Source organism: Microtus pennsylvanicus, chromosome 7 (genome assembly GCF_037038515.1).
Source record: "Microtus pennsylvanicus isolate mMicPen1 chromosome 7, mMicPen1.hap1, whole genome shotgun sequence".
Taxonomy (NCBI): Eukaryota; Metazoa; Chordata; class Mammalia; order Rodentia; family Cricetidae; genus Microtus; species Microtus pennsylvanicus.
The window spans coordinates 77,839,143-77,867,094 of NC_134585.1; the positions used below are offsets into that span (position 1 = coordinate 77,839,143).

Consider the following 27,952-nt stretch of genomic DNA (forward strand, 5'->3'; position numbering starts at 1 on the left):
CAACTAATTTGAAAATTATTGCATCATGTATTTTAGATCACATGGAAAAGGTTTTATTTATTTATTTATTTATTTATTTAACAACAAATGACTTTGAGGTGTCTTTGAACTGAATACTGAAGGTTCTGATTGGGAAATGCTGATAAACCACACAGCTAACACAGCCTACTGAAACCTTTGTACCATTTTGTCAGTTGATTCCCATGGTTTCAGTTTCTAGTACGTCAACCCACTACAAAGGTCACAGGGCTTTCCAACATTTGCTCAGTAGGAGAAATCCAGAAAGCCTCACAAGATTGCAGGAGGATATAAAAGGCAAGTGGCAGAGGCTGTTCATCTGCGCTGAGCAGAAAGAGGAGGTAAGAAGGGACATTTGCTCTTGCTAGGTTTGGGGAGTTCTGCTCTAGAACATGGGGCCACCATCCTGAGCAGGAATGAGATGACATTTTTGTGGGTTAATTGATTTTTTTAGAACTACTGTGATTAGAAACAGCTGCTCCTGGACATGGGTTGCAGCACAGCAACAGATAAACCTTGTGTGATATTTTCAAGGCAGCCAGTCTCCGAAGGCTACTACTGGATTGCATTGAGTTAGGGACCAGCAGATGTGAGGCTTGACCAGGGGTTAGAAAAGCACTAGAATTGTCTTTCTCTGTGCTCACTCTGTCTCTGCTGATGGCACAGTTAAACAACTACAGTCAGCGATGGAGCAGAGCTGACATCTTTCCACTTGTACTGAAAAGGCGTCTGATTTTCATGAGGGGAAACAGAATCAGATTTATGATAAATAATCACCATAGGGAAAAGAACAAATAGAGGAAATGTGTTGATGTAAGAACGTCTCAAGGGAATAAGATATATGATCTATTTGAGAGCTGAATTATCGATGGGCCAGGAACACTAGCTCAGTTTATCACATGAAACTTGTTCCAGCTAGCAAGTTTCTTAAAGTATCTCTAGTAACAAAACGAAGAAAGTCATAGCTCAAGGTACTTTAAAAATACATTGGTGGCAAAATGAAGCAGGTAGATCATGGCAAATGGGGAGTTTGCTACAGTCCTACTGATGTAAGAAATGGCTATGGAGGCAGCTAAAGATAAGCCAGGAAAATCTGGCTCTAGACTTTACAACATTCCAGCTCCCCACCATAACATGAATTCCAGTCAGTCAGTCTGTCGGCCTCTAGGTTCATTGACACAGTTGTGACTGTTTTCTGGGAACCTTTGGTCACAGCTGGACCCCAGAGTGAAAGATGAAAAATAGGCAGTGACAATCACACATGTGATCTTGGCTCAAGTGAACTTCATCCTCCAGTAGAAAGACAGGCTTATTCCTCATGCCCATGTACTTCTTAACTCTGCCCTGCAGGATCTGCCCCTAGACTGTAGTGAAGGGCTTTCTTACAAGAACCCAGGACACACAAGACTGAGAACAAAGTCTGCTGACCTTGTCCCCAACTTTAGGACCTCAAGCTGTTGTCCCTGCCTCCTGGAGACCAGAACCCCAGCCAGGCACCATTCTCTCTTATCACAGTCTTCCTGACAGCTTTGTTCTGCGTGGTCAGCTCCTAGTCTCTGGTTCTCAGTGCTTCTCTTCCTTCTCTTTGCTTTTTCCTTTCTCCTCAGCAAATGTAAACTGAACTGAAAACCTAAAGGGAAATGGCAGGAAGGAATTCTTTGAATCACTTCCTGTTTAGCGGTCTTGCTCAGCTCCCTTATTTCTTGTTATTTACATTACAGTTGCTCTCTACAATATGCAGTATTTGTGTTGTTGCTCTCAAACCTTCTTTGCATTTAGACTCATTTGTTTTATAGCTGCTTTTCATTTACTTTTCTTGGGCAACATGTCCTTGGAAGAGTCACTGTTACATATTTTCGTAAATTTTGAAAAAAAAAAACCTAAAAAACAAAGAAAATATCCAAAATCAATGAGTAACTTTATGTAGTTTCATGTTGGTTATGTAATTTATTCTGTGGGTAGAGACTCAGGCCCACAACATGAGTATAACTGCTAGGATAGGTAGAATGAATATATTTTATAATCTCCAGAAATTATCATAAAGATATACATGAAACAATGAAATTCAATTCCTTGGTTTCTTTATTCATTATAATGGTAGAAAAATGAACAAATGAATATTTAATTGATTATATACAACTTCAATATAAAATCATTTTTCTAAATCTGATTCTGTTTTCCATTTGATGTCTAGTTTAAAATCTTGAATAAGGAAAGTTTTCTATGCAAAATTAATTGGAATATTTGTGTTCTGAGAACAGCAATATGTTGTCCCTGTTAAATTATTAATGAAATCTTTAATTATATTATAAACTTATATAGGTTCTCCTTCATCTATGTCTCTGATGCATACAGAATTGTGTTATTTAAAGGATTTTATTGCTCTACCTTCTGAGTATAAAGGGCTCATTCTAATTAATCTTATTTTTCCATCTAGGAAAAGCAAGCACAATGACTTCAGAGGGCTTTATGCCAAGCCCTATGTGCCTCATTGAGAATGTAAATGGACAACTGATAGTCAACCAGGAAGCTCTAGAGATCCTGTCTAACATCGAACAGCCTGTGGTAGTGGTGGCCATTGTGGGCTTCTACCGCACAGGCAAATCCTACTTGATGAACAAGCTGGCTGGGAAGAAATCAGGTGAGGGCCACGAGCACAGCTGTGCTGGGTCCAAGAGCACACTGACGTTGTCTGCTTCCTGCATGACAGGGTGAAGAATTTAATCTTCTCGTTGCCGTTGGCTGTGGGGTTCCTTTTTGCTACTGTTGCTTTCTCTCTGTTTTTGTTTTTGAGACAAGGCCATGCTATATAGTCCAAGCTGGTATTTAGTTCAGTATGAGTCAGGGCTAATCTTGAACTCATGATCTTCTTGCCTTGTCTTCCTAAGAGCTGATTACATTCCTGAATCACCACATTTAACTCCTAGTTTACCTTCTAAAATCACAACTGTTTTACTTACTAGATGAAGAAGGGTAAATGATGTAAAGATCATTTACATCCTAATTAGCTTTAGGGTATTGATATATATTAATGCACAACAACAAGTTAATAGTGGTCTTTAAGTTTAAAAAGGTCTATGTTCAGTTTACATTTTAATTTTTTATTATTGTTGATTATATAATTCCTATCTTTATGACTGCTTTTATGTATCTATTTCTGTACCATTAAAGAAATATATACATTTGTGTCTCCACCATGCATTTCTAGAAGTAGCTCTTTTCCCAACCCATACCAATATTCTATGTACTATATCTATAAATATTACTGTCCTAGGAATGCTATATGAGTGAGCTTGTACAAAATATGGTATTTTTGTTACTGGTTCTTTCACTTAGCATGATACCTTCAAAGTCTGTCATTGTGAGAATGTGTGTCAAAGTTTTCTTGCTTTGGAGGCTCAGTGATAAAGTGTGTCTACCACTGCCTTATCTATTCAGCTGTGGAGAAGACAGCTGGGCACTCTGAATGATGCAGACATGAGGACGGCTAGAGAGACACCTGTCTGAGACCAGACTCTCAGGTGTTCTATCAGTCTCATCACTGATCAAATGACTGACAGTAGCAATGTAAGGAAAGTGGATTTACTTTGCTCACAGTTAAGGGGATATCAGACAACTATGGTAGGGGAGACAGGACTTTGTGGCTGTATGTATAGTGGAAGGAGCTTGTGTCTTATTTATGCCTGATCAGAGGGCCACAAACAAATCCAGTGTTATAATATTCAAAGGCCTGCTCCCTCCCAGCAAGGTCCTACCTCCTAATGCTTCCACACAGTTCCACTAACTGGTAATTAAGTATTCAAACACATGAACCTGTGAAGTACATTTTACATTCAAAACATAGCATTTTGCCCCTGGCTACAAAATGCAGTTTGTCAGCCTTTGAAAGTCCCCATTGTCTCAGAGTTTTCACTATGGACAATAACAGCCAGTCTCATATGAGAATCAAGCAACCATTTGCCTGTGAGCTTTTGCAAAATAAATTTTTAAATTACTTATCAGTAATATGCAATGGTACAGAATAAATTTTCTGGTTTCCAGTGTTTAGGGGAAGAGGAAGGAAAGAGCCTGGCATAGCAAGACTGAACCCCTGTAGTTCCATGTGCAGTATGCAGGGCATATGGTAGATGTTTCTAGACAACAGCAGCTTGTGGACCCTGCTTTAGGTTCCTGCTGTTATGGCCTCATATACAGTAAGTTCAGGATATTCACATGATACACTGACTCTGTTTCACATTTTCCGAGGAATCTTGATGCAAGCCTGGAGGTCTTAGGACTGTATATCTGAAAATCAAATTTCTGCTGTGTGTTGAGTGAATGATGAGTACTGGCTTTGGGTTCAATTAATTCTCTCAGCCTTCATTGTGGATTATTCATAAAAAGATTTATTTATTTTAATTCTAAAATGTATGAGTATTTTGTCCATGTGCCATGTGCATGCCTGGCATTCACAGGTGTTAGAAGGGCACATAAGCTTCCCTGGAACTGGGTGATAGATAGTTGTGACCTGCTATGTAGATGCTGAGAACTTAACTCTGCCCTGTGCAAGAGTAGAAGGCACACCTAACCACTGAGTCATCTTTCAGGTTTGATTATGCTAATTTTATTATCACTTCCTTGAAGCACTTATTTCCACAAGTCTAATGTCTCTTTACCTTTCTGCTTTCTAGGCTTCTCTCTGGGCTCCACAGTGCAGTCTCACACCAAAGGGATCTGGATGTGGTGTTTACCTCATCCCCAGAAGGAAGGCTCCACTCTAGTTCTGCTTGACACTGAGGGTCTGGGAGATGTTGAGAAAGTAAGGATTGAGGGCTCGGGGTACAATTCAGCCCCTCATTTTTGAATATTTTACATTGTTGGATATGCTGCTTTAAAAGCTTTATTTTGTGTGTGTGCACGTGCATGCTTGAGCATGGCTCTGTGTTGTGTTGCATGTGCCGTGGTGCATTGTAGAAGGAGCTGTGGGCAGGCCTGCTTATCATCCAGCCCAATTCCCGCACGGTTAGCTTTACACCCGAAATAACTACATACAAACGGTATTCATATAAACACTGCCTGGCCCATTATATCTAGCCTCTTGTTGGCTAACTTTCATATCTTGCTTAACCCATTTCTAATAATCTATGTAGCACCACGAGGTGGTGTCTTACTGGGAAAGATTCAGCATGTCTGACATGGCGGCTGGCTTCATTGCATCTGACCAGAGAGGAGAGGCATGGTGTCTGGCTCACTTCCCTTCTTCCCAGAATTCTGTTCTGTCTACCTAATTTTCTGACCTATCAGACCAAGCAGTTTTCTTTATTGATTAACCAAGGAAACAAGAGACTGACAAATGACCTTCCCACATCAGTGCATGTGCTACAATGCCCATGTGGAGGTTAGAGGAGAACATGTAGGGCCAGTTCTCTTTTTCACCATGAGATTTCTGGGCTTTGAACTCAGACTCTAAGGCTGGGCAGCAAGCTTTCTATACACACCAAGTATCACTGTTTACATAGATTTTTGAAGAAGTGTTTGACTTCATCATTTTCTGTTTTATTCATATGACATATATTTATGTTCAACCAAAAAGATGAGGGAAATAGCACAAGGTGACTCTAAAAAAGGAGTATGGTAGTTTGTGGTATTGAAACACTAACAATGAACAAAGCAGGACTAGTGAGAATCATTGAAAAAGAATCACAAACCAAATCAACATTCACCTTTTAATGCTGTGGACATTGTATGTAGGTTTATTGCTGCATTTTTGTTTGGTTTTGTACCTTGCATAGGTACAAAGTTCATAGAGGGTTTAATGTTTTTAGAATAAAATCCTCTCTAATGGGGTGAATATATTTTAGCATTACTAATCTGGAAAGTGATATAAGAACAAGATATATACCTTAGTCATGCGTGATCTTACTTCCAGGGTGACAACCAGAATGACTGCTGGATCTTTGCCCTGGCTGTACTTCTAAGCAGCACCTTCGTGTACAACAGCATGGGAGCCATCAACCAGCAGGCCATGGACCAGCTGCAGTATCCTTTCTGAGGATCAGAACAGCACCAGAATGAGTGGGGTGACCTAGCCTCCTAAACCAGCTCCATGACTCTGGTTCTTGGCTAATGAAGCACAGAATATAAAAATATCTCATGTACATATAGCTGCAGTGTTCATCCTGAGGTTTTGAACAAAACAAATGAGGGTTTGGGCTAGACTCAAGTAAGATGTGAAACAGGATGTTGACAATGGAGCTGTGGTTGGTGCTCTGGTTGTTTCCGGGGCTTTCCTTAATTATCTGTTCAGCTATGTGACAGAGCTGACAGACAGAATCAGAACAAGATCTACACCAGATCAGCATGAGGTGGATGTTTCAGATGAATTTGTGAGTTTTTTCCCAGACTTTGTGTGGACTCTAAGGGACTTCACTCTTGAACTGAAAGTAGATGGGAAACCCATCTCCCCAGATGAATACCTAGAGCATTCCCTGAGGCCCATATATGGTAAGAGACTTACAACTGCTAAATGAGTATGATCATTAAACACTCAAAAATTCAGATATTTCTACCTATAATTTTCTTGCACCTCCAGTCTATCTATTTCTTTTTGCTAATAATTCCTAAGAACTAGTGTTTAATATATGACTTAACAGATTGATTCAAATATTTTCTCTTTTGTACTAGGAACAAATTTATTTTTTCATTACCTTTTCCTTTACAGTGATTAGTTTGATCTCTTTACTTCAGACTTGTTTTTATATTGAAACAGAAAATATGGTACATATGAAGATGGATTTCAAAAGCTAGAGTAAGTGTTACCAGAATCCTAGTTCAACTGTTGAACAGTGTGGGCACCAAGCAGCTGTTGTGCTGCCAGATGTCTTTGAAATGAAATGACGCTGTACTTGAGGGTTTACATATTGTATTTGCACACGGTTCAATTACACTAAGTGGCTTGAATACTGAGAATGAAGCCCCCTTTCCTGAGAAGCCTAACAGAGCATTCAGCTATTCCTAGACTGAAAATTCTTAAACACCACCACTACCTTTCTGTTTTTCTTTCTCTCGTTCTTTCTTTTTGTTTGTTTTTTGTTTTCAGTGTCTGACCCAGGCTGTCATTTATTTATTTATTTAATTTATTTTTTTTATTGAAAAAATTTCTGCCTCCTCCCCGCCTCCTATTTCCCTCCCCCTCCTCCTGTTCCTCTCCCCCTCCCTCACTCCATTCCCCCTCCCTCTCCAGTTTGAAGAGCAGTCCGGATTCCCTGTTCTGTGGGAAGTTCAAGGTCCTCCCCCCTCCAGGAAGGTGATCATCCAAACAGGCTAGGCTCCCAGAAAGCCAGTTAATTTATAATCCTCCTGCCTAAGATTACAACAAGCTAGAATTAGAAAAGATCACATGACCAAATTTAAAATTGTACACTTCCTTTCAATATCCAGACTGAAAATCCTGTTTTTGCTCCATCTAGGTACTGGCCAAACAAATAAAGAAAAAGAATTAAATTTGCCTCGACTCTGTATCCAAAAATTCTTCCCAAAGAAGAAATGCTTTGTGTTTGAACGGCCAGTATACGGTAGGCAGCTTGGCAAGCTGGAATCGCTGCAGGATGAAGACCTTGACCCAGACTTTGTGGAACAAGTGGCAGAGTTCTGTTCCTACATGTTAAACTGTTCCAAGGTTAAAATGATTTCAGGAGGCATCAGGGTCAATGGACCACGTAAGTCCCTTCCTAGTCCCTCTGCTCAGTATCACGAGATAGCAATGACCTCCTTCAGCTTTGAAGAAAATAAAACTATCTGTACTATAGTATTAAGCTATAGATGATATTAGCATTTATAATAGTATTGGTCTATTAGATTTCCTTGTTGGATAAATAGAAAAGGGGCAAAAGAAAAATAGCCTTTCAAATTTTGTTAGAAATCTGAATCTGCATTCAATAGACAGAGAATAAACAAGTATGGGTCTTTTTAATTTTTTATCTATATTTTGATTTTTTTCAAACTATCATTTTTCATATTACATACCAATCCAAGTTCCTACTCCTTCCCCCTCCCATTCCTTTCACCTACCTCCCCACCTCACCTTTATGTGCTCCTTTAAAAGGGTAAGGCACATTGCTTTGGGGAATGTCCAAGGCCCTCCCTAATATATCTAGGCTGAGCAAGGTATCCATCCAAAGATAATAAGTTCCTAAAAAGCTAGTACAAGCAGTAGGGATAAATACTGGCACCAATTCCAGTGGTCCCTCAGTCTGTCCCAGCCATGCAACTGTCAACCACATTTCGAGGGACAAGTTTCATCCTATGCTTGTTCCTTCCCAGTCTTGCTGGTGTTGGTGAGCTCCCATTAGCTCAAGTAGACTGTTTCAGTGGGTGTCCCCATTATGGTGTTAACCTTATTCTCAGTCCTCCCATTCTTTAACTGGACTTCAGGAGCTCAGTCTAGTGCTCTAAGGTGTGTCTCTGCCTCTGTTTCCATCAGTTTCTAGATGAAGGTTCTATGGTGATATTTAAAATATTCATTAGTCTGACTACAGGGCAAGGCCAGTTCAGGCACTCTCTCCTCTATTGCTTAGAGTCTTAGCTTTGTGGATTTTGGGAATTTCTCTTTAGGTGTATTTCTTTCTAACCACATAATGGCTCCCTCAATCAAAACATCTTTTTCTTTGCTCTCATTTCTGTCATTCCTCATCTCAACTATCCCATTTTCTCAAGTTCTCCTTGTTCCTCCCCTTCTCCTTCCTCTTCCTCTTCTACCCTCTTTTCTTCCCCCACCCCTATGTTCCCAATTTTGTCAGATGTTCTTTTCTATTCTGACTTTCCAGGTGGATGTATATATGTCTTTCTTACAGTTTTCCTTGTTACTTAGCTTCTCTAGGATTATGAACTATGGCCTAAATATCTTTTGTTTATAGCTAGTATCCTCTTATGTGTGAGTACATACTATATTTATCTTTCTGGGTCTGGGTTACCTCTCTCAGAATGGTCTTTTCTGGTTCCATCCATTTGCATTCAAAATTCAAGATGTCATTGTTTTTTTACCCTGAGTAGTACTCTAGTGTATAAATGTGCCACATTTTTTTATTCATTCTTTGCTTGAGGAGCATCTAGGTGGTTTCCAGGTTCTGGCTATTACAAATAATGCTGCAATGAACATAGTTGAACATATATCTTTTTAGTTAGATTGCGCATCATTTGGGTATATACCCAAGAGGAGTATTGGTGGATCCTGAGGTAGGTTGATTCCCAATTTTCTGAGAAAACACCATACTGATTTCCAAAGTGGTTGTACAGGTTTGCATTCCCATCAGCAATGGATGTGTGTTTCCCTTACTTCACATTCTCTCCAGCATAAGCTATCATTGGTGATTTTGATCTTAGCCATTCTGACAGTTGTAATATGGTATCTCAGAGTTGTTTTGATTTGCATTTTTTGATAACTAAGGTTGTTGTACATATCCTTAAGTGTATTTTGTGCATTTGAGATACTTCTGGTGAGAATTCTCTGCTTAGTTCTGTACAGCATTTTTTTTTTAAATTGGGTTATTTGAAATTTTGGTGTGTAATTTCTTGAGTGCTTTATATATTGGAGATCAGTCCTCTGTCTGCTGTGGGTTTGGTGAAAATCTTATTTTATTCAGTAGGCCATCTTTTTTTGTCTTATTGACTCTGTCCTTTGCTGTACAAAGCTTCTCAGTTTCAAGAGGTCCCATTTATTTATTGTTGCTCTCAGTGTCTGTGCTACTGGGGTTATATTTAGGAAGTAGTCTCCTGTGCCCATGTATTGAAGGCTACTTATCACTTTCTCTTCTGTCAGGTATAGTGAGTTTGCGTTTATATTATGGTTTTTAATCCATTTCGAGTTGAGTTTTGTGCATGGGGATAGATAAGAATCTATTTTCATGCTTCTACACACTGACATCTAGTTATTCCAGCAGCATTTGTTGAGTATGCTTTTTTCCCATTGTATAATTTTAGCTTCTTTGTCAAATATCAGGTGTTCATAGGTGTGTGGATTAATATCCATGTCTTTGATTTAATTCCATTGGTGAGCCTCTCTGTTTTTATGCCAGTACCAAGCTGTTTTCATTATTGTAGCTCTGTAATGGAGCTTCATGTCAGGCATGGTGATATGTCTAGAAGATCCTTTATTGTACAGGATTGTTTTGACTATTCTGAAAATTTTTTCCATAAAAAGTTGATTATTGTTTTTTCAAAGTCTGTGAAGAATTGTGTTGAGATTTTGAAGGGTATTGCATTGAATCTATAGTTTGTTTTTGGTAGGATTGCCATTTTTATTATGTTGGGTATCCTTATCCAAGAACATGGGAGTTCTTTCCATTTTCTGGTATCTTCTTCAATTTCTTTTTTCAAAGTCTTAAAGTTCTTGTTGAATAGGTCTTTCACTTCTTTGATTATTGCTACCCCAAGATATTTTATGTTATTTGTGGCTATTTTGAAAGGTGATATTTCTCTTATTTCTTTCTTAGTCCCTTTATTTTTTATATATAAGAGGGCTACTAATTTTTTTGAATTAATCTTGTATCCTGCTACATTACTAAAGGTATTTTTCACCTGTTGGTGTCCCAGGTAGTTTTTGGGGTCACTTATATATACACTATCATATCATCTACAAATAACAAAAGCTTGACTTCTTCCTTTCCAATTTGAATTCCCTTGATCTTCTTTTGTTGTCTTATTGCTATAACCAGAACTTCAAGAAATATGTTGAAGAGATATGGAAACAGTGGACAGTCTTGTCTTGTTCCTGCTTTTAGTGGAATCTCTTTGAGTTTCTCTCCATTCCAGTTTTATGTTTGCTGTCGGATTACTATATTACTTTCATTATATGTTACTTGTATCCCTGATCTCCAATACTTTTATCTTGAAGGGGTGTTGGATTTTATCTAATGCTTTTTCAGCATCTAATGAAATGATCATAGGGTTTTTCCTTTCAGCTTATTATTGTGATGTGCTACATTGATCGATTTTTGTATGTTGAACCATCCTTGCATTTCTAGGATAAAATGACTTAATCATGATGGATGATTTTTTTTGATACATTCTTGGATTCAGTTTGCCAGTATTGTACTGGGTATTTTAAATATATGTTAATAAGTGAGATTAGTCTGTAATTGTCTTTCTTCATAGAGTCTTTGTGTGCTTTCACTATTAGGGTAACTGCAATCTCACAAAAACACTTTGGCAATGTTGTTTCTGTGTCTATTATGTGGAATACTTTGAGGAGTATAGGTATTAGCTCTTCTTGGAAGTTCTGGTAGAAATCTGCACTAAAACTATCTTGCCCTGAGATTTTTTTGGTTGGGAGGCTTTTGATGACAGCTTCTGTTTCCTTAAAATTTATAGGTCTATTTAAGTTGTTCACCTGGTCTTGATTTAATTTTGGTATATGGTATCTATCCAGAAAATTGTTCATTTCTGTTATGTTTTCCAATTTTGCGGAGTACAGGTTTTTGTAATATGATCTAATGATTCTCTGTATTTCCTCAGTGTCTATTGTTGTATCCGTCTTTTCATTTCTGATTTTATTAATTTGGATATTCTCTCTCTGTTGTTTTATTAGTTTATATAAGGATTTGTCTATTTTGTTGATTTTCTCAAAGAACCAGCTCGTTTTCTCATTGATTCTTTGTATTGTTTTCTTTCTTTCTATTTTATTGATTTCAGCCTCAATTTGATTATTTTTTATATTCTACTCCTCCTGGATGAGTCTGCTTCTTTTTGATCTAGAGCTTTCTGGTGTTCTGTTAAGTCACTACAGTGAGCTTTCTCCACTTTGTTCATGTGGGCACTTAGTACTATGAACTTTGCTCTCAGCACTGCTTTCATAATGTCCCATAGGTTTGGGTACATTGTACCTTAATTTTTATTGAATTAAAGGAAGATATTAATTTCTTTCTTTATTTTTTCCTTGACCCGGGTATGGTTTTAATAGTTCACTGTTCAATTTCCATGAATTTTCAGGCTTTCTGAGGGTAGTGTTAAATTCTAACTTTAAACCATGGTGAACAATAAGATACAGGGGGTTACTCCAATTTTTTTTTGTTTATCTGTGGAGGTTTGCTTTGTTACCAAGTATGTGGTCAATTTTAGAGAAGGTTCCATGAGGTGTTGAGAAGAAGGCATTCTTTTGTGTTTAGGTAGAATGTTCGATAGATATCTGTTAAGTCCATTTGAGTCAAGACATCTGTTAGTTCTCTTATTTCTCTGTTAAGTTTCTGTCTGGTTGACCTGTCCATTGGCGAGCGTGGAGTGTTGAAGTCTCCTACTATAAGTGTGTGGGGTTTGATGTGTGTGTGTGTGTGTGTGTGTGTGTGTGTGTGTGATTTAAGCTTTAGTAATGTTTTTTTTTCATATGTGGGTGCTCTTGTGTTAGGGACATAGATGTTCAGGATTGAGACTTATTAATCTTGATGGCTTGTTCCTGTTATGAGTATAATGTGTCCTCCATCTTTTCTGATTGATTTTAGTTTGAAATCTATTTCGTTAAATATTAGAATAGCTACACACACTTGTTTCTTAGGTTCATTTGATTGGAAAATCTTTTCTCACACCTTTTCTCTGAGGTAATGTCTGTCTTTGAGGTTGAGGTGTGTTTCTTGTATACAGCAGAATGCTGGATTCTTTTTTCATATTCATTCTCTTAGCCTGTGTCATTTATTTTCTTTTTTATTATTGATTTTTTTGAGTTCTATATTTTCCTCTGCTCCCCTCCCTGCCTCTCCTCACCCCTTTACCCTTCTCCCAAGGTACCCATGCTCCCAATTTACTCAGAAGATTTTACCTTTTTCTAGTTCCCATGTAGATTAGATCTATGTAAGTCTCTTTTATTGCCCCCCTTGTTGTCTAAGTTCTCTGGGTTTGTGGTTTGTAGGCAGGTTTTCTTTGCTTTCTGTTTAAAAACCACCTATGAGTGAGTACATGTGATAATTGTCTTTCTGTGTCTAGGCTACCTCATTCAAAATAATGTTTTCTAGCTCCATCCGTTTTCCTGTAAAATTCAAGATGTCATTATATTTTCTGCTGTGCAGTACTCCATTGTGTAAATGTACCACATTTTCCTTATCCATTCTTCAGTCAAGGGGCATTTAGGTTGTTTCCGGTTCTGGCTATGACAAACAAAGCTGCTATGAATATAGTTGAGCACATGTCCTTGTGACATGATTGAGCATCCTTTGGATATATACCCAAAGTGGTGTTACTGGGTCTTGAGGAAAGTTGTTTTCTAATTTACTGAGAAATCTCCACACTGACATCCAAAGGAGTTGTACCAGCTTGCATTCCCACCAGCAACACAGAAATATTCATTTTCCCCAACAGCCTCTTCAGCATAAGTTGTCACCAGTGTTTTTGATCTTGGCCATTCTTACAGGTGTGTCTTTTTATAGGTCAATTGAGTCTATTCATATTAAGACATATTAATGACCAATGGTTGTTAATTCCTGTTATTTTCCAATGTTAGTGGTTCTGTGTTTCCCTTATTTTGTTTTTTTTTCTGGGGGGAGGCTACCTGTTTCTTATCTTTTTGTGGGTGCAGTTAGCTTTCTTGGGTTGGGGTTTTCCTTCTAGTACTTTCTGTAGGGCTGGGTTTGTGAATACGTATTGTTTAAACCTGGTTTTGTCATGGAATATCTTGTTTTTTCCATTGATGGTGAATGAAAGTTTTGCTGGGCATAGTAGTCTTGGCTTGCATCTGTGGTCTCTTAGTGTTTGCAGCACATCTGTCTAGGACCTTCTTGCCTTCACGGTTTCTTATGAGAAGTCAGGTGTAATTCTGATAGGTCTACCTTTATATATTACTTGACCTTTTCTCTTTGCAGCCCTTACTATTCTTTCTTTGTTCTGTATGTTTTACATTTTGATTATTATATGGTGAAGGGATTTTTTTGATCCAGTTTATTTGGCCAATCTACCTTCATGGGGATATGTAGTAATAGGAGTGGCAGTGCTGCATCCCCAGCACCCTGGCTGCCTGGCTAGCTCATACCCCGAAATAATTACACGGACACTGTATTTATTTAAACACTGCTTGGCCCATTTCTATCTAGCCTCTTCTAGGCTAACTCTCGCACCTGGACTAGCCCATTTCTTATAATCTGTGTAGCCCACAAGGTGCGCTTACCGGGAAGATTCTAGCCTACGTCCATCCTGGGTCGGAGCTTCATCACGTGTGTCTCAGAGAGCAGAGCTATCCCCGCATCTGCCCAGGAGAGGGGAGCATGGCGTCTGTGCTCCAGAGAGCAGCTGTCTAGTCTGAGCTCACTTCCTCTTCCTCCCAGCATTCTGTTCTGTTTACTCCTCCCACCTATGTTTTAACCTATGAGGGCCAAGCTGTTTCTTTATTGCTTAACCAATAAAATCAACAGATTGATATATGACACTCCCATATCAGGAATAGTCTTCTTTAGGATAGTCTTCTTTAGGTTGAGAATATTTTCTTTTTTTTTTTTTTATGTTTTGTTGAATGTATTTTCATTGCCTTTGAATTGGAGTTCTTCTCCTTCTTCTATTCCTATTATTCTTAGGTTTGGTCTTTTCACGGTGTCCCAGACTTCCTCAATGTTTTTTTTTTCTGTTTAAATAAAAAAGAAGGTTTTAATTTTAACATAGTAAAATTACATATACAAAACAGGTATCAAGCAAGAATTACAGTTACAATATTTATATCTACTTTATCTTTTATCATAACTAAGGAAAGCTACAATTATAACTATCTATTCTTCAACTCCATCAAAGACTCCAGAAGGATATAATATTACCTAAGTAAATAGCAAGGGCATTGTAAGCAACTTTCAAAACTTTAGAATTGACAGAGACATCTCACTACCTAAATAGTTACCCAAAGTTCTTCTCTATCATTGGAGTATCCACCCTTGGCTTACAGGCCTATAGTATCCAGCAGACTTTTCCATGAATCAGGAAATTTCAAAGATAGTTTGGCCTATATTGGCAGTTTATCAATCACATTTTTCTGTGTCCTGCAGAATGTCTAGCAGACTTTTTCTATATCCAAAGAATGCTCAGTGATGCAATAAGGACATGTGCCCAACTATGTTCATTGCAGCTTTGTTTGTCATAGCCAGAACCAGAAACAACCTAAATGTCCCTTGACTGAAGAATGGTTAAGGAAAATGTGGTACATTTATACAATGGAGTACTACACAGCAGAAGAAATAATGACATTTTGAATTTTACAGGAAAACGGATGGAGCTAGAAAACATTATTTTGAGTGAGGTAACCCAGACACAAATAACATGTACCCACTCATAGGTGGTTTTTAAACATAAAGCAAAGAAAACCAGTCTACAAAGCACAAACTCAGAGAACTTAGACAACAATGAGAACAATAAGAGAGACTTACATAAATTTAATCTACATGGGAACTAGAAAAAGACAAGATCTCTTGAGTAAATTGGGGTCATGGGGATCTTGGGGGAGGTTTGAAAGGGTGAGGGGAGAGGCAGGGAGGGGAACAGAGAAAAATATAGAGCTCAATAAAAATCAATAAAAATATTATAAAAAAGGAGCTGTACTGGAAAGAAAAGGTTTACAGATACACAGTAATGACAAATTTAGATGGAAAAGACCTCTAAATGAATCACAGGGATGGATAAATGTATGTAGGCTTAGGAAACAGGAAGAAGAGTATAGAGAGTTTTGAAAGAAAGTAAATGGTTTTAAAAAATAAAAGAAAGACGGTGTAAACTTGTAGAAAAATTAATAAAGTAAGAAAAATAAGTCACATAAAGATGGAAATATACACAAAGAGTCTGGATTATGTGTATCATTGTGTTTTCTTTGACGCTTTTGACTGTGAAGGAGCTAAGTACAGAGAGACCTTTCATTGTATGGGTTGCTAAGCTAAACCAACATATATACTTTAGAGGTATCTTGTCTTCAAAATTTGGGATTAAGGATATGTTGCTTTGGAAAAGAGGTTCATCTTTTGTTTCCAAAGAATATAAAAATCTGTGGATTTCTTCCAGTCTAATGTGGTTTGATGGACCAAGACTCCCTGAAAGGTCACTGTAAACATCCTAAAAATTATTTTGCATAAATAAAACAAAAATATGTTTGGGGAGAACTATGTACAAATTCCCTAAATGGTTGTTTATCAGTTTTTTTTATATTTAAAGGGGATGTGCTACACAGATGGATAATTTGCATTGATATGGATCTTGGTTTATTGATACAAATGTTAGATCAATTCCTCAATGTTTTGTGTTAAGAATTTGTTGGATTTAACATCTTCTTTGACCAATGAATTGATTTCATCTATAGTATTTTCAACACTTGACATTCTCCCATCTCTAGTACTCTGTTAGTTATATTTGCCTCTGTACTTCCTGTTCATTTACCCAGATTTTTTTTATTTACTCAGTTTTTGTTTGTCTTTTCCTCCATTTTTTACAGGAGTTTTTCATTTACTCTTTACAGACTCCATAACCATCATAACATTTAAATTTAAATTACATTTACATTTTTTTCTTCTGCTTCTTCTTGGTTAGGATAATCAAGTCTTCCTGTTGTGTGACCCTTGGGTTATGGTGTTACAATGTTGATTTTTAGATTGTTGGACAAACTCTTGAATTGTTGCCTACCCATCTCATCCTTCAGCTGAATTGCCAGTGCCTTTGCATCTTTAGTAAATTCTTTGCAGTGGCTTTCTGAGTCTTTGGGAATTGTTCTTGTTCTGATCTGTACTGTCAGTGTCTATGTCTCAGGGAGCCGCTGAGGTCTTTCTTAGGCTGCTCTCTTAATCTTCTCTCCTGGTTCACTCTCTTGGTCCACTCTGTGCAGTCACAGCTTGTGCTTTAGACTTCCTCTATTGGTCATTTCTCTTCGTCCTCTCAGCAGGATACTTTCCTGCTGGCTGGCTAGACCAGATCTTGCAACTCTCTCTTGGTTCTGTCTTTTTGCCCTGTCTGTACTGTAGCAAACTGTGTTTCAGAGTTCCACATAGGTTGCAGGAGGATAGGCAAGTTTGAGTGTAGTTAATAGCTTTCAGGGTCCCTTGGATGGGAGTAACTATTGGGGCAGCCTCCTGCAGGAAACTCTCTTGCTGGCTGGCTAGAGAAGCCAGGTCAGTGGGGTTTTGCCCCACTATGGTGGTCCTAGAGGGTGGAGTGTTCCACCAGATGACTGCTCAGTCACCTCGTGGCCCTCTGTGGATTGTAGCAAGCTGTGTTTCAGAGTTCCACCATGGTTGCAGGAGGATAGGAAAGTTTGGGGGTGATGGGGCTAGTAGCTCGCAGGGTCCCAAAGTATGGATCTTAACATTGAAATCTAAGTGCAATAAAATCCACACAGAACTAGTCATTGTCACATTAGCTCGTGTAGAATGTTTATTTATACAAATAAAGAAATTTATTCTAGTCATCTAGATGAAAAATTTCTGAATGGGAAGACAGATTTTACTCCTGAATTGGAATGAAATGCTTACTATGGACAGGGCTGGTAACACAGAGAAACATGAAAAAGGTATGGAGAAATTTCTCATGGTGTTTGCATTAAAATGGACACAAACATTGCATAGAAAAAGAAACATGTAATCTGCCTCCATCCATCATGCTTAGCCTTTGGGAACCCACATTCCTCATCAGTGGATCTTTGTACAAAGAAGTTCTAATCCCATCAATCTTAGGTAGAGACTGAGATTACCCTGTCTGTTATTCTTCCAAATGATTCTAAGGACAGTGTTGGCTTAAGGCATCAAGGAGTGGCATATCCAGAATTACATGTATTAGTGTTGTCTTCAGCCATCTGTACCAAAGTTGTCAACTGTTTTCTTGTTTTAGGATTAGTGAGTTTGGTGATAACCTATGTCAATGCCATCAGCAGTGGGAGTCAGCCCTGCATGGAGAATGCTGTCCTCGCTTTGTCCCAGACAGAGAATACAGCTGCAGTGCAAAAGGCCATTGCTCACTATGATGAGCAGATGAGCCAGAAGTTGCAGCTGCCTACAGAGACCCTCCAGGAGCTGACTGGTGTGCACAGGGCCAGTGAGAAAGAAGCCATTAAGATTTTCATGCAAAATTCCTTCAAAGACATCAATCAAGTGTTCCTAACACAACTAGAGGTAATTTTCCTCTCAAGGTTACCTGGAAGTAGATTTTTGAAGGCAAAATGCTATGGATAAATGAAATTGATGCTGGAGGAAGGCAGCTGTTACTAGATTTTAAAGTAGTAGCATCCACCTTTTAATAATCATGCTAAATTAGACAAAGGGATCATCATGGAATCAAAGTTGTGAAATATCTGTCCTTTCAATATAAGCTAGTAACATTCCCTGTTTGTTAAGTACAGAGAAGTAATTAGTGTATCTGATGAAGTTTCATGCCCAGTGTCAGTTGACTAATTTAATATCCAAACCAAAAGTAAAATAAAAAAAGTGGAACGTATTTGAGGCAAATGAAATTTGAATCAAGTTTATTTCACGTGGCATCTCTGGCCCAGTCTAAAAAGAGCAGTTTATCTTTAAAGGTACAAATCTCTGATCTGAACTCTATATTCAAGGAGCAAAAATGATGTCAGTCAAAATCTGGTAAACTCAGGCTTCTTTCCCTTCTTAATTATTTTCTTTTCATTTTTACACCAAAGACCATTTTAGAAACAAAGCTAGAGGAATTCCTTAAGAAGAATGAACAGGAATCCGTAGATCGCTGCGTAACACTGCTGCAAGATATTTTCAGTCCACTAGAAGAAGATGTGAAACAGGGAATTTATTATAAACCAGGGGGATATCGCCTTTTTATCCAGAAGATACAAGAGTTGAAGAAAATGTATTATGAAGAACCCCAAAAGGGGATTCAGGTAAGAAAGATTACATGTATGTTCTGGGAAGTTGCTGACCTCTTTGAGACTGCAGATTGACTCTAAGCATCATGGTGAGAGGGTCTGCATTCCAGGCATATGCTTCTTTAACATCACATACGTAAAGGTTGTGACACTGGATATGTCCTGCTTACTCATCAGAGACAATGCACTCACTTAACACTTGAGTTCATAGCAAACAATCACATTAACCACCAGTATGACTATCAGCCTGTGTTTCAGCTGGTCTCCTTGTCTGGCAAAAGATTCAAAAACAAAACTTACAATTCATCAGTGTGGGCTTCAAACTAGCTTTAAAAGACAATCAGGTCTGTCGTCCATGTCTCTTTGTCTGTCATTCTTCCTCAGCCCTGTACTGCTGTGGTCTGAGAATCTGAGAGTTACCTACCATAAAGACAGGGTTCCAGCAAGCCAAAAACTTACTTTAAAAAGTGATAAATCAGAAAGGAGTCAAGTTTCAGTATCTAGATCCCTTGGTGAACAGCAGTCAGTCTTAATGAAAAAAAATCAGAAAGAGACAGCTCCTGAGTACCATAATGGAATATGGGGAGAAACAGTTGGGGACTTTCCATGGCAGTACACTTTCAGCCTATCAGGTAGTCCTGTGGTTTATGTTTGTCCCCACTTGTGGGGTCAACCAATCAGAAGGGCACGGGAGTTTGGAGTTTCAGTTCAGCCTCAAAAATTGTGTGTAACAGCTCAGGAAAGAATGGCCTGGGAAAAAATGGAATTCATGAGGCTGACTAGGATTTAAGATTCCCCTCCTCTTTGAGTGGGTCATCATTGATGTCTGAAATCCAAGTATTGTAAGTGGCCATACTAAACCCCCAGGACTAGGAACTTAAGTATATTTATTTATTTTTTAATTAGACAGGAGAGAGAGAGAGTTTAGCAGGGAGGTTGCACATAGTACATAGTATGATTACTAGAATTCTAACTATTTCTGTTATCAGTGTAGAGATCCATGGTGACCACTTGAAAAGAGATTCAAACCAACCCCATGTAACTGATTGGGTTTGTTTCCTTTCCTTTAATCTTTGTCGACTAAGCTCAGGATGTCTCTGAGCCCTTCCATGTGGTTAGCATACAAGCAACCATTTCCCCCCGAAGACTGGGATTGACATACATTGGTTGTTGGCATTTATCAATCCCGTTTTGCAGAACAGGAAAGTTAGAAAGAAATGAATCTTAGCTTTAATGGGTCCCGTTGCTGGAGTCACATAGTACACCTTTTGTTTTTGTCTTTGCTGGCTTGTTCTTCTATAACAGGCTTTAAGTCAGAGTCATGTACATAGGACTTAATTTTATCCACTTTCACAGCTGATATGGTGGTCAGGATAACAGTGTGGGACACCATACAGAGAGGACACAAGGCTCCTTTTGGTGATATCTGTCCCAGATGAAGTCTCATGGACTGTAGCTCTGAGGTTTTGGGGGAGTGGGGGAAGCCCATATATGTGCCATACCTGGGGACATAACCCACCTTGGGTAAGTTGCAGGCCCCTATCAACTTATGCAATGTAAGATTAGATATCTTAGCTAAGGCCTCATATTTGATCCTGGAACAAAGGGGGAGGATGTTAAATACAATCCCACAGAAGGTCAACAACTCAGGAGTATTTATAACCCAATGAACATCAAAGGGAAAATTGCTATCCAGTCCTTGCCAGTCTCAAGTTTTTGTGAAGGTCTCCATTAAGGACTAATTCTTTTTTCTTTCTGCTTTGAGTTCTGGGGATGATATGCACAATGTTTTTTTCCAATTTATCTACCAAGTCTTAGACAATTTCTGTATCATCTGAGACACAAAATCTGGTTCATTGTCTGAGATTTGTGTAGTGTGTACTCAAAACCTGTAGATGATCTCCTATAGCAGCTTTATTTTTTGGCCACTCACCATTTGCTGTAAAAGCTTCTGCCCAAACCAAGAAGGCTCCTACCAGTACTAGCAAATATCTAAGTCCAAAGGGCCTGGACCTTACCTCAAATGAAGTCTATTTTCCAACTCCAGCACCATACATCTTTCCCATTTACTGTGTTCCTGGTGTTGCTGTGGTCCAGTGTGGGTAGCCTGGCAGACCAGACATCTGGAAACAATGTTTTAAAAGCATAAAATTTAGATAAAGGAAGAGATAAATTTTAGACAACAATGTGAATAATTTTGTTTTACCAAGATGGGTGCTCTCATGAAGCTGTTTGATTAAAGTCCTTCTCAGAGTTTATTGTAGGTCTATGAGTCTGTTGAACTATCCCCATTTAGTTAACCCATTAGGCCATCCCTGGAAGAAGTCATCATCCCTAATTAAATAGGTAGGCAGTTCTGATAGTGTTGGAACCAACAGCAGGAGCATTGTTGAGGACAGAGTCAGCTGGGCCACTTTTCTGACAGCCTGCTATCTCAGATTCCAGAAAGCATATAAGAGATCAAGAATTTCTCTTCTTGTTGGAAGTCATGTTACACTTGAAAGAGTTAGAGCCCTGGAGGAAAAGTATCCTGGCTTGTGGGAAATCAGGCTATACCTGAAGCTGTGAAGGGAAGGTATCCTGGATACCAACTACAGCTCTGAGAGAAAGGCATACTGACTTTACAGAAAGTCAGGCTACACCTACATTTGTGAAGGGAAGATATCCAGGAATCCTACAATGTGAGGATAAAGAAATCTGACTCGTTGGGAAGTCAGACTATACCTAAACCTGGGTTATGGGGGGTGTTGGTCTCCCCAAAGTATGTGACAATCCTTTTAATCTCTGAGTGAGGACTGCTAGAGCTGAACTCTGCTCCACTTCCCTAAGTGATTTTTCTAGCAGAGAGGTCTCTGCTTCAATCTGCAAAGAGCATTTGCTATCAGAAATTCTACTCCACTCCAGGGAAATAAGGTCTTTACCTCAAAACTCATTCAAGAGGTATATTTGGGAAGGAGGAATGCAGGAGAGTTGCTGCTCTGCCAGCTTGGATAAGGCAGCTGCCAACTGAACTGGTAGAGGGCCTATACAGGATTCCTTAGAGGCAGAGCTTTCTAAGGAGATTTTCAGATAGATAATTGGTCAGGGTTTGATCCCCTTGAGCTTGAAAAAGCTCAGATTGATTTGATTTTGTGCTCAGGTATTGGCTGGTTTTCTGCTCTGGGATTGATTGGTTTTCCTGCTCAGGGATTGGAAGGTTTTATGCTCAGTTGGTCAGGGACAGATTTGGCGCTAATTTCAGGGCCAATGTGGGTTTCTTTCACTGGTCTATTTTGGTCTTTTGGCTCTAGTTTCAGGGTTACAAGTGGGTTTCTTTCATTGTTCTGTTTCCATGATCAAAGTATTTTTCTTTGGCTCTGTTTTCAGGCTCAGAGTATAATTATTTGGTTCTGGTTTCAGGGCAAAATTGTACTTTTTAAAACTGGTTCTCTGTTCATTGCTAGGGTGTGTTCCTTTCAGTGGCTCTAGTTTCTGGGCCACGTTGGGTTTTGTTTATTGATTCTGGTTTCAGGTCCCAGGTGCGTTTCTTTCACTGGCTCTGAATTCAGGGTCAGGATGGATTTTATTGACTGAACATTTTACCCTACAGCCTCATGCACATGGATCATTACAAAAGTATAGGGGCTCTCAGTAAAAATATTAGTCCTTTTTCTTTTTCTCAGATTTAGAGCCATAGTCAATGCAATCAGTTTTGCCTTCTGAGTTGAAGTGCAAACAGGAGGACTTCAGTTCTTAGTGTCTTTCTCAAAGTAATTAGAGCAGTCCTTGCAAACTTCTGTCCTGGCACATCAGTCAGGTTGGTCCTAATGTTCTGGAAGCAGGATACTATGTCTATACAGTCATGAAGGGACTCTCCCACGCTGTCAGACAGCATGGAGAATGGATTGAGTATGGATAGTTAGGTAAAGGTTATTTTAGGTCAATTTAGCAATAAAGCCTGGTAGTCAATGAGACAAGCATTTGTTACCTATCTGTGAGGAGCTGAGGTGGGGATTCCTCAAGAGACTCTCCACTGCATGTGGAGCCATGATAGTAAGCTTCTGTCCCAGATTTAATTCATCGGAGTTTTTAACAATAGGGCTATTTCCACCATAATTTTCAAACAACCCCAGTGAGGTAGAGAACTGAGACAGTATCTGAGTTCCCAATTTTTTAAATACACTCATAAGGAAGAGGGAGGGAGTCATCCCCAAAGGAAAGTAAGATAGGAGCCCGAGGTTTAACAAGGAAGACAGTATGGATTCCCTCCAATTAACTTCGCAGGTAGGGATGGAACTTCTTTGGGGGGTATCTTCCAAGAGGAGCACCCAGAAGTACACTACATACAGCATTTGGTCAGGGTGGTCTGGGCTGCCAAAAACTATTGTGTGGACTGCAAGAGAAATAGAGAGGTTAAAAGTGTCTTTGGGAGGTCAGTTGACTCCAAAAGTCAGTCACTGGAGGTCACAGACCATGTAGAGCTTTCTGGAGAAGACAGAATCTCCCAATTCCTGGGCTTTCTTCTTGAAGCCTTAAAAGTGCTGTAACACTAGGTCTAATTAAGAATTTTGACCCAAAGATGGAGTTTGTGACATGATCTTGATGTAAGAGAGGGTACCAATAGTGAGTATACAAAGTGTAATCAAGAGTCTGACTTGACAGAGATAGAGAGACCACAGTGACACAAATGGAGTCCAGGGAGACAAGGGTTTTAGTACAACATGGTTCTGTTCAGACCTTGGTGGATCAGGAACCTTTTTGGCTGAATTTCAGAAAACAGATTTCCCAGACACTCCTATTTTCTGGAAGCCCAAAGAGGTGATGAAATGACTCTCTGACCCCAGCAGCAATATTTCACCCAGTCTCTTCTCTCTTGGATCCTAGTAAAAAAGCTACAGACCTCAAAACCTCTAGTGCATACCTATGGACATTGCTACAAGTGTCAAGTGCAGTCAACTGAGTTAGAGACTCAAACCAGTGGAACATCAGATAAAGGACAAGACCCCAAATGTTAGGGTCTATGAATCTGAAAATAATTCACCCAAAAAGCAGGATTTGAGTTGGTCAAAAATTTATTTAAAATCTGATATATCAGGGAAACATCAGATTTTAGCATCCATACAATGTTCCCAGGACAGGGACAGCAGTCAGTTTTAATGGGGGAAAACCAGAAAGAGACAGTTCCTGAGTCCTACCAATCACAATATAATATTGGAAGAAACAGTTTGGAACCTTCCATTGGAGCATGCTTTCAGTCTATCAGGGAGTCCTGTGGTTTGTGTTTGCAACTGGTGCTGGAACAAATCAATTAGAAATGGATGGAATATTTGTGGTTTAGCCTTTTATAGACACCTGTGCAAGGGAGTTTGGGATTGCAGGTCAGCCTCAGTAAATAGTGGATAACAGCTTAGGGTAGACTGGCCAGGAACAAAATGGATTTCATACTGCTAACTAGGATTTAACAATACTACTGCCTTTTCTCATTACTTCAGATTTTTTTGTTCTTTATAAAGCTATAACTTACCTTATTTATCTCAACAGCACCATTAATTCCGAAGTTAGGCTAGGCATCACTATAGTAAAGGGAGGATATGAAGATAGGCACAAAAGCTTTCATTCATTCCTGCTGTTAACATCATGTTCTCTGAACTTGAAGGCTGAAGAAGTTCTGCAGAAATTTTTGCAGTCAAAGGAAGAAGTCAGTGATGCAATTCTACAAACAGACCAGACTCTGACAGAAAGGGAAAAGGAAATTGAAGGTAAGGCACAAGTTAAAGGACTACATGAAGCAAAAGCTGTGGAATATTTAGATTACTTGTAAACCTGCGCCCTTGAAGCAGACCTAAAAGAACAAAGCTGTGTCTCACTGGCTAGTATCAGACTTGTTAGTACTATGACGTCAGCAGTAACAATGGAGCAGGTGAGGAAGAGAGCATCACATGGTGTATTTACATTTTCCTTCTTGATTGCCTTCCCAGTGGAGCATGTGAGAACTGAAGCTGCCCAGGCTGCAGTAGAGATGCAGGAGAAAATACAACAGAAGTACGAACAGTTGCTGCAAGAAAAAGAGAAGAGTCATGAGGAGCACATGAAACAACTGACTGAGAAGATGGAGAAGGAAGTGGTCCAGGTTAAAGAAATGCAACAGAATTGTGAAAAGTTGCTGCAACAGAAAGAGAAGAGTCATGAGAAGGAGATGAAACAGTTGACTGAGAAGTTAGAGAAGGAACAGGCCCAGATGAGAGAAACGCAACAGAAATATGAACAGGTGCTGCAAGAAAAAGAGAAGAGTCATGAGAAGGAGTTGAAACAGCTGACTGAGAAGATGGAGAAGGAACAGGCCCGGATGAGAGAAATGCAACAAAAGTATGAACAGGTGCTGCATGAGAATAAGAAGAGTCATGAGAAGGAGTTGAAACAGCTGACTGAGAAGATGGAGAAGGAACAGGCCCAGATGAGAGAAATGCAACAGAAGAATGAACAGGTGCTGCAACAGAGGGAGAAGAGTCACAAGAAGCAGTTGAAACAGCTGACTGAGAAGATGGAGAAGGAACAGATTGGGAATAGAGAAATGCAACAGAGAAATGAACAGTTGCTGCAACAGAAAGAGAAGAGTCATGAGGAGCTCATAAAACAGTTGACTGAGAAGATGGAGAAGGATCAGACTGAGACTAGAGAAATGAAACAGAAGCATGAACAGGTACTGCAAGAGAAAGTGAAGAGTTACGAGGAAGAAATTAAAAATTTGAAGGAAAAGCTTATGAGGAAACGGGCCAAGATTAAAGAAATACAAGAGAATAATCAGAAAGAGAAGAGTAATGAGGAGTTCATAAAGCAGTTTATTGAGATGATGGAGAGGGAAAAGTCCCAGAAGTCGGAGGAGCAAATGAAAGAGGTATTTAAATTGTGTTACCTTTAATGTTCTTTTCATTTAAAAAATACATTAAAGTGATGTTTGTGTGTGTGTGTTTGTATGTGTGTACATGTGCACATGTGCATGTAATACATGTAAAGGGCCAAAGTTGAAGTAAGATCCTCTAAACCTAGAGCTATAGGTGTTTGTGAGTCTCCTGTCTTGGACACTTTGAACTGAATTCAATCTGTAACACATTCCTTACTGCTGAGCCATTTATCCAAACTCCTGTTCTCTTTATTTCTCTTCATAAGGAAATTTATTGAAGCCTAAAGATTGACGAGGCCTACTCCCCTCTGCTGTTAATTCCTAAAGATCTAGTTGATAGTCTGTTGCTTATGTCTGGTAATAAAGTGATCAATGAGTAATGGCATCACACTAAGTCATTTATATATATTTATATGCATCTATGCTCTTTGTGTTATATCTTTATTTCTTTCTTAAGACTCTATGAACCAAGAATTATATTTCTATTATGTACAATAAAGAACTACAGGTTCTCTAAAGCAGAAAAAAATATACAATCTTATTTAGCACTTTTGGTAGTAGAGGCAGGTGGATCAAAAGGTCAAAATCATCCTTAGCTATACATGGAATTCAAAATCCTCCAGGGAAATAGCCCCTGTCTCAAAAATCACTACATATAAAATACATACAACAGGTTAGGCTGTTTTTCCCATAGTCAGATCCACATAGGTAGTTTTCTGTCTCACCTGGTATGAGTTTATTCCTAAGAGAGAGTTAATGAGGAAAGGAACTCCTCAATGCTCACAACCATGTGACAGTCTGTCTGTCCTTCCATTATCCTGTTCTTTGTTCTCAATTTCTGTTCAGTTGTGAGTTAGAGGTAGAATTCATTCTTTTCAGAATGGGACACTGATTTTCTTACCAATCATCTGTCAGTCTTCTACCAATTTGTGGAAGTTTACACTAAATTTCTCCTTCCCACCCCTTCTCTCTCTTTTTCTTTCTCTGAGTGCACACATTTGTGTGCATGTTTGTGCTTGTTCATCTGTACACATGGATGCGATGGCCAGATATCTACTTCCAATTTCTTCCATCACCTTACACTGTATTTTTTAAAATGATTCTTACTGAATCTCAAGCTCACTGATGTGGCTAATCTTGCTGGCCACTTGTCACTGACTTTCTAGGATTTGCCTATATCTGTGTTCCATATCTGGTATTACAGAACAGTACTGTATATAGCTCTTACAAGAATACCTGGGATTCTAGCAGGCATATTTCTGACTCAGCCATGACCCCACCGCAGACTCCATTTCTTACACTAAGATTTAGAGCCTTAGTTAGATATTCAGAATTCATTCCTGTGCTGCATGTTTATACAAGGTTTTTGAGTAGGGAGATGTATTAAAGTCTATAATGGAAAAATTTGAAGACAAACACATGATTAAGATTACAGAGGTTATAGACAACTGATGAAGAAAAAAATTTCAATACTGTAACTAAAGTTTGTCAATGAAACTATTTCTTAGCTAAAGGAACCCTGAGAAAATGTGACCAAAGCTGCCCAAGAAAAGGCATAATTTGAGGAGGAGGCTAAAAACAATTCCAAAAAAGGAAAAGCAAAAGCAAACCTCTGAACATTAAAATTTACTCATGAATCAAAACATGTTTAAATTATAATAAAAATTAGTCCTTGAGAATATTTTGAGAAATTAATAAGAAAAATTATAAAAATTACATAGAATACAAGGATCAACTCAGTGTAATGATTTATTGTCTCTACTTGTTACTTTACAGAAGTATGAAGACCTATGGGAGAGATATAAAAGACTAGAAAACACAAGCACGTGTGTCATAAGCTGAAGGCCTAAAGAGTTGTGTCATTCTGCCAGTCAAAGCAGAGCTGAATTGGGAACGAGAGTCACTTCAGTTGAAAAAATAAACTAAAAATGTGCAAAGATGTTCAGTGTGATGATTGAAATCATGTTTATCTTCAAATATCATTGTGCACCAAGGATGCCAGTGCTGTCTTCACAACAAGAGATGTACCAGCAACATTACTCAGGAAAAATTACCTTTCTCAGATGATCTCAAGGATACGAGTTGACACTTACAACATTTTTAATTATTGGTGCATAATCAGGAACAATATTGTCCACAGATGTGTTGAGTCTGAGGAGCAGGAATAGTCAGTTTCATTTCCTACGATGTAAACTTCTCCATTTTGTCAAAACTGTTCAACCTTGCAGAAGTGGTATGATTCTTAGACACTGGTG

At 38.8% G+C, this 27,952-nt stretch overlaps 1 protein-coding gene across 1 annotated transcript; it reads left to right on the top strand.

The window, feature by feature from the left end:
• The first annotated feature begins 273 nt into the window (after positions 1 to 273).
• On the top strand, positions 274 to 27,631 carry LOC142853812 (guanylate-binding protein 1-like). The gene is made up of 11 exons (XM_075978980.1): positions 274 to 359; positions 2,456 to 2,659; positions 4,689 to 4,816; positions 5,927 to 6,036; positions 6,305 to 6,501; positions 7,467 to 7,715; positions 17,818 to 18,098; positions 18,620 to 18,832; positions 24,453 to 24,555; positions 24,775 to 25,691; positions 27,474 to 27,631. The coding sequence occupies exons 2-11, from the start codon at positions 2,470 to 2,472 to the stop codon at positions 27,537 to 27,539; spliced, it is 2,454 nt and encodes an 817-aa protein (XP_075835095.1). The 5' UTR covers positions 274 to 359; positions 2,456 to 2,469; the 3' UTR covers positions 27,540 to 27,631.
• Positions 27,632 to 27,952: the final 321 nt, after the last annotated feature.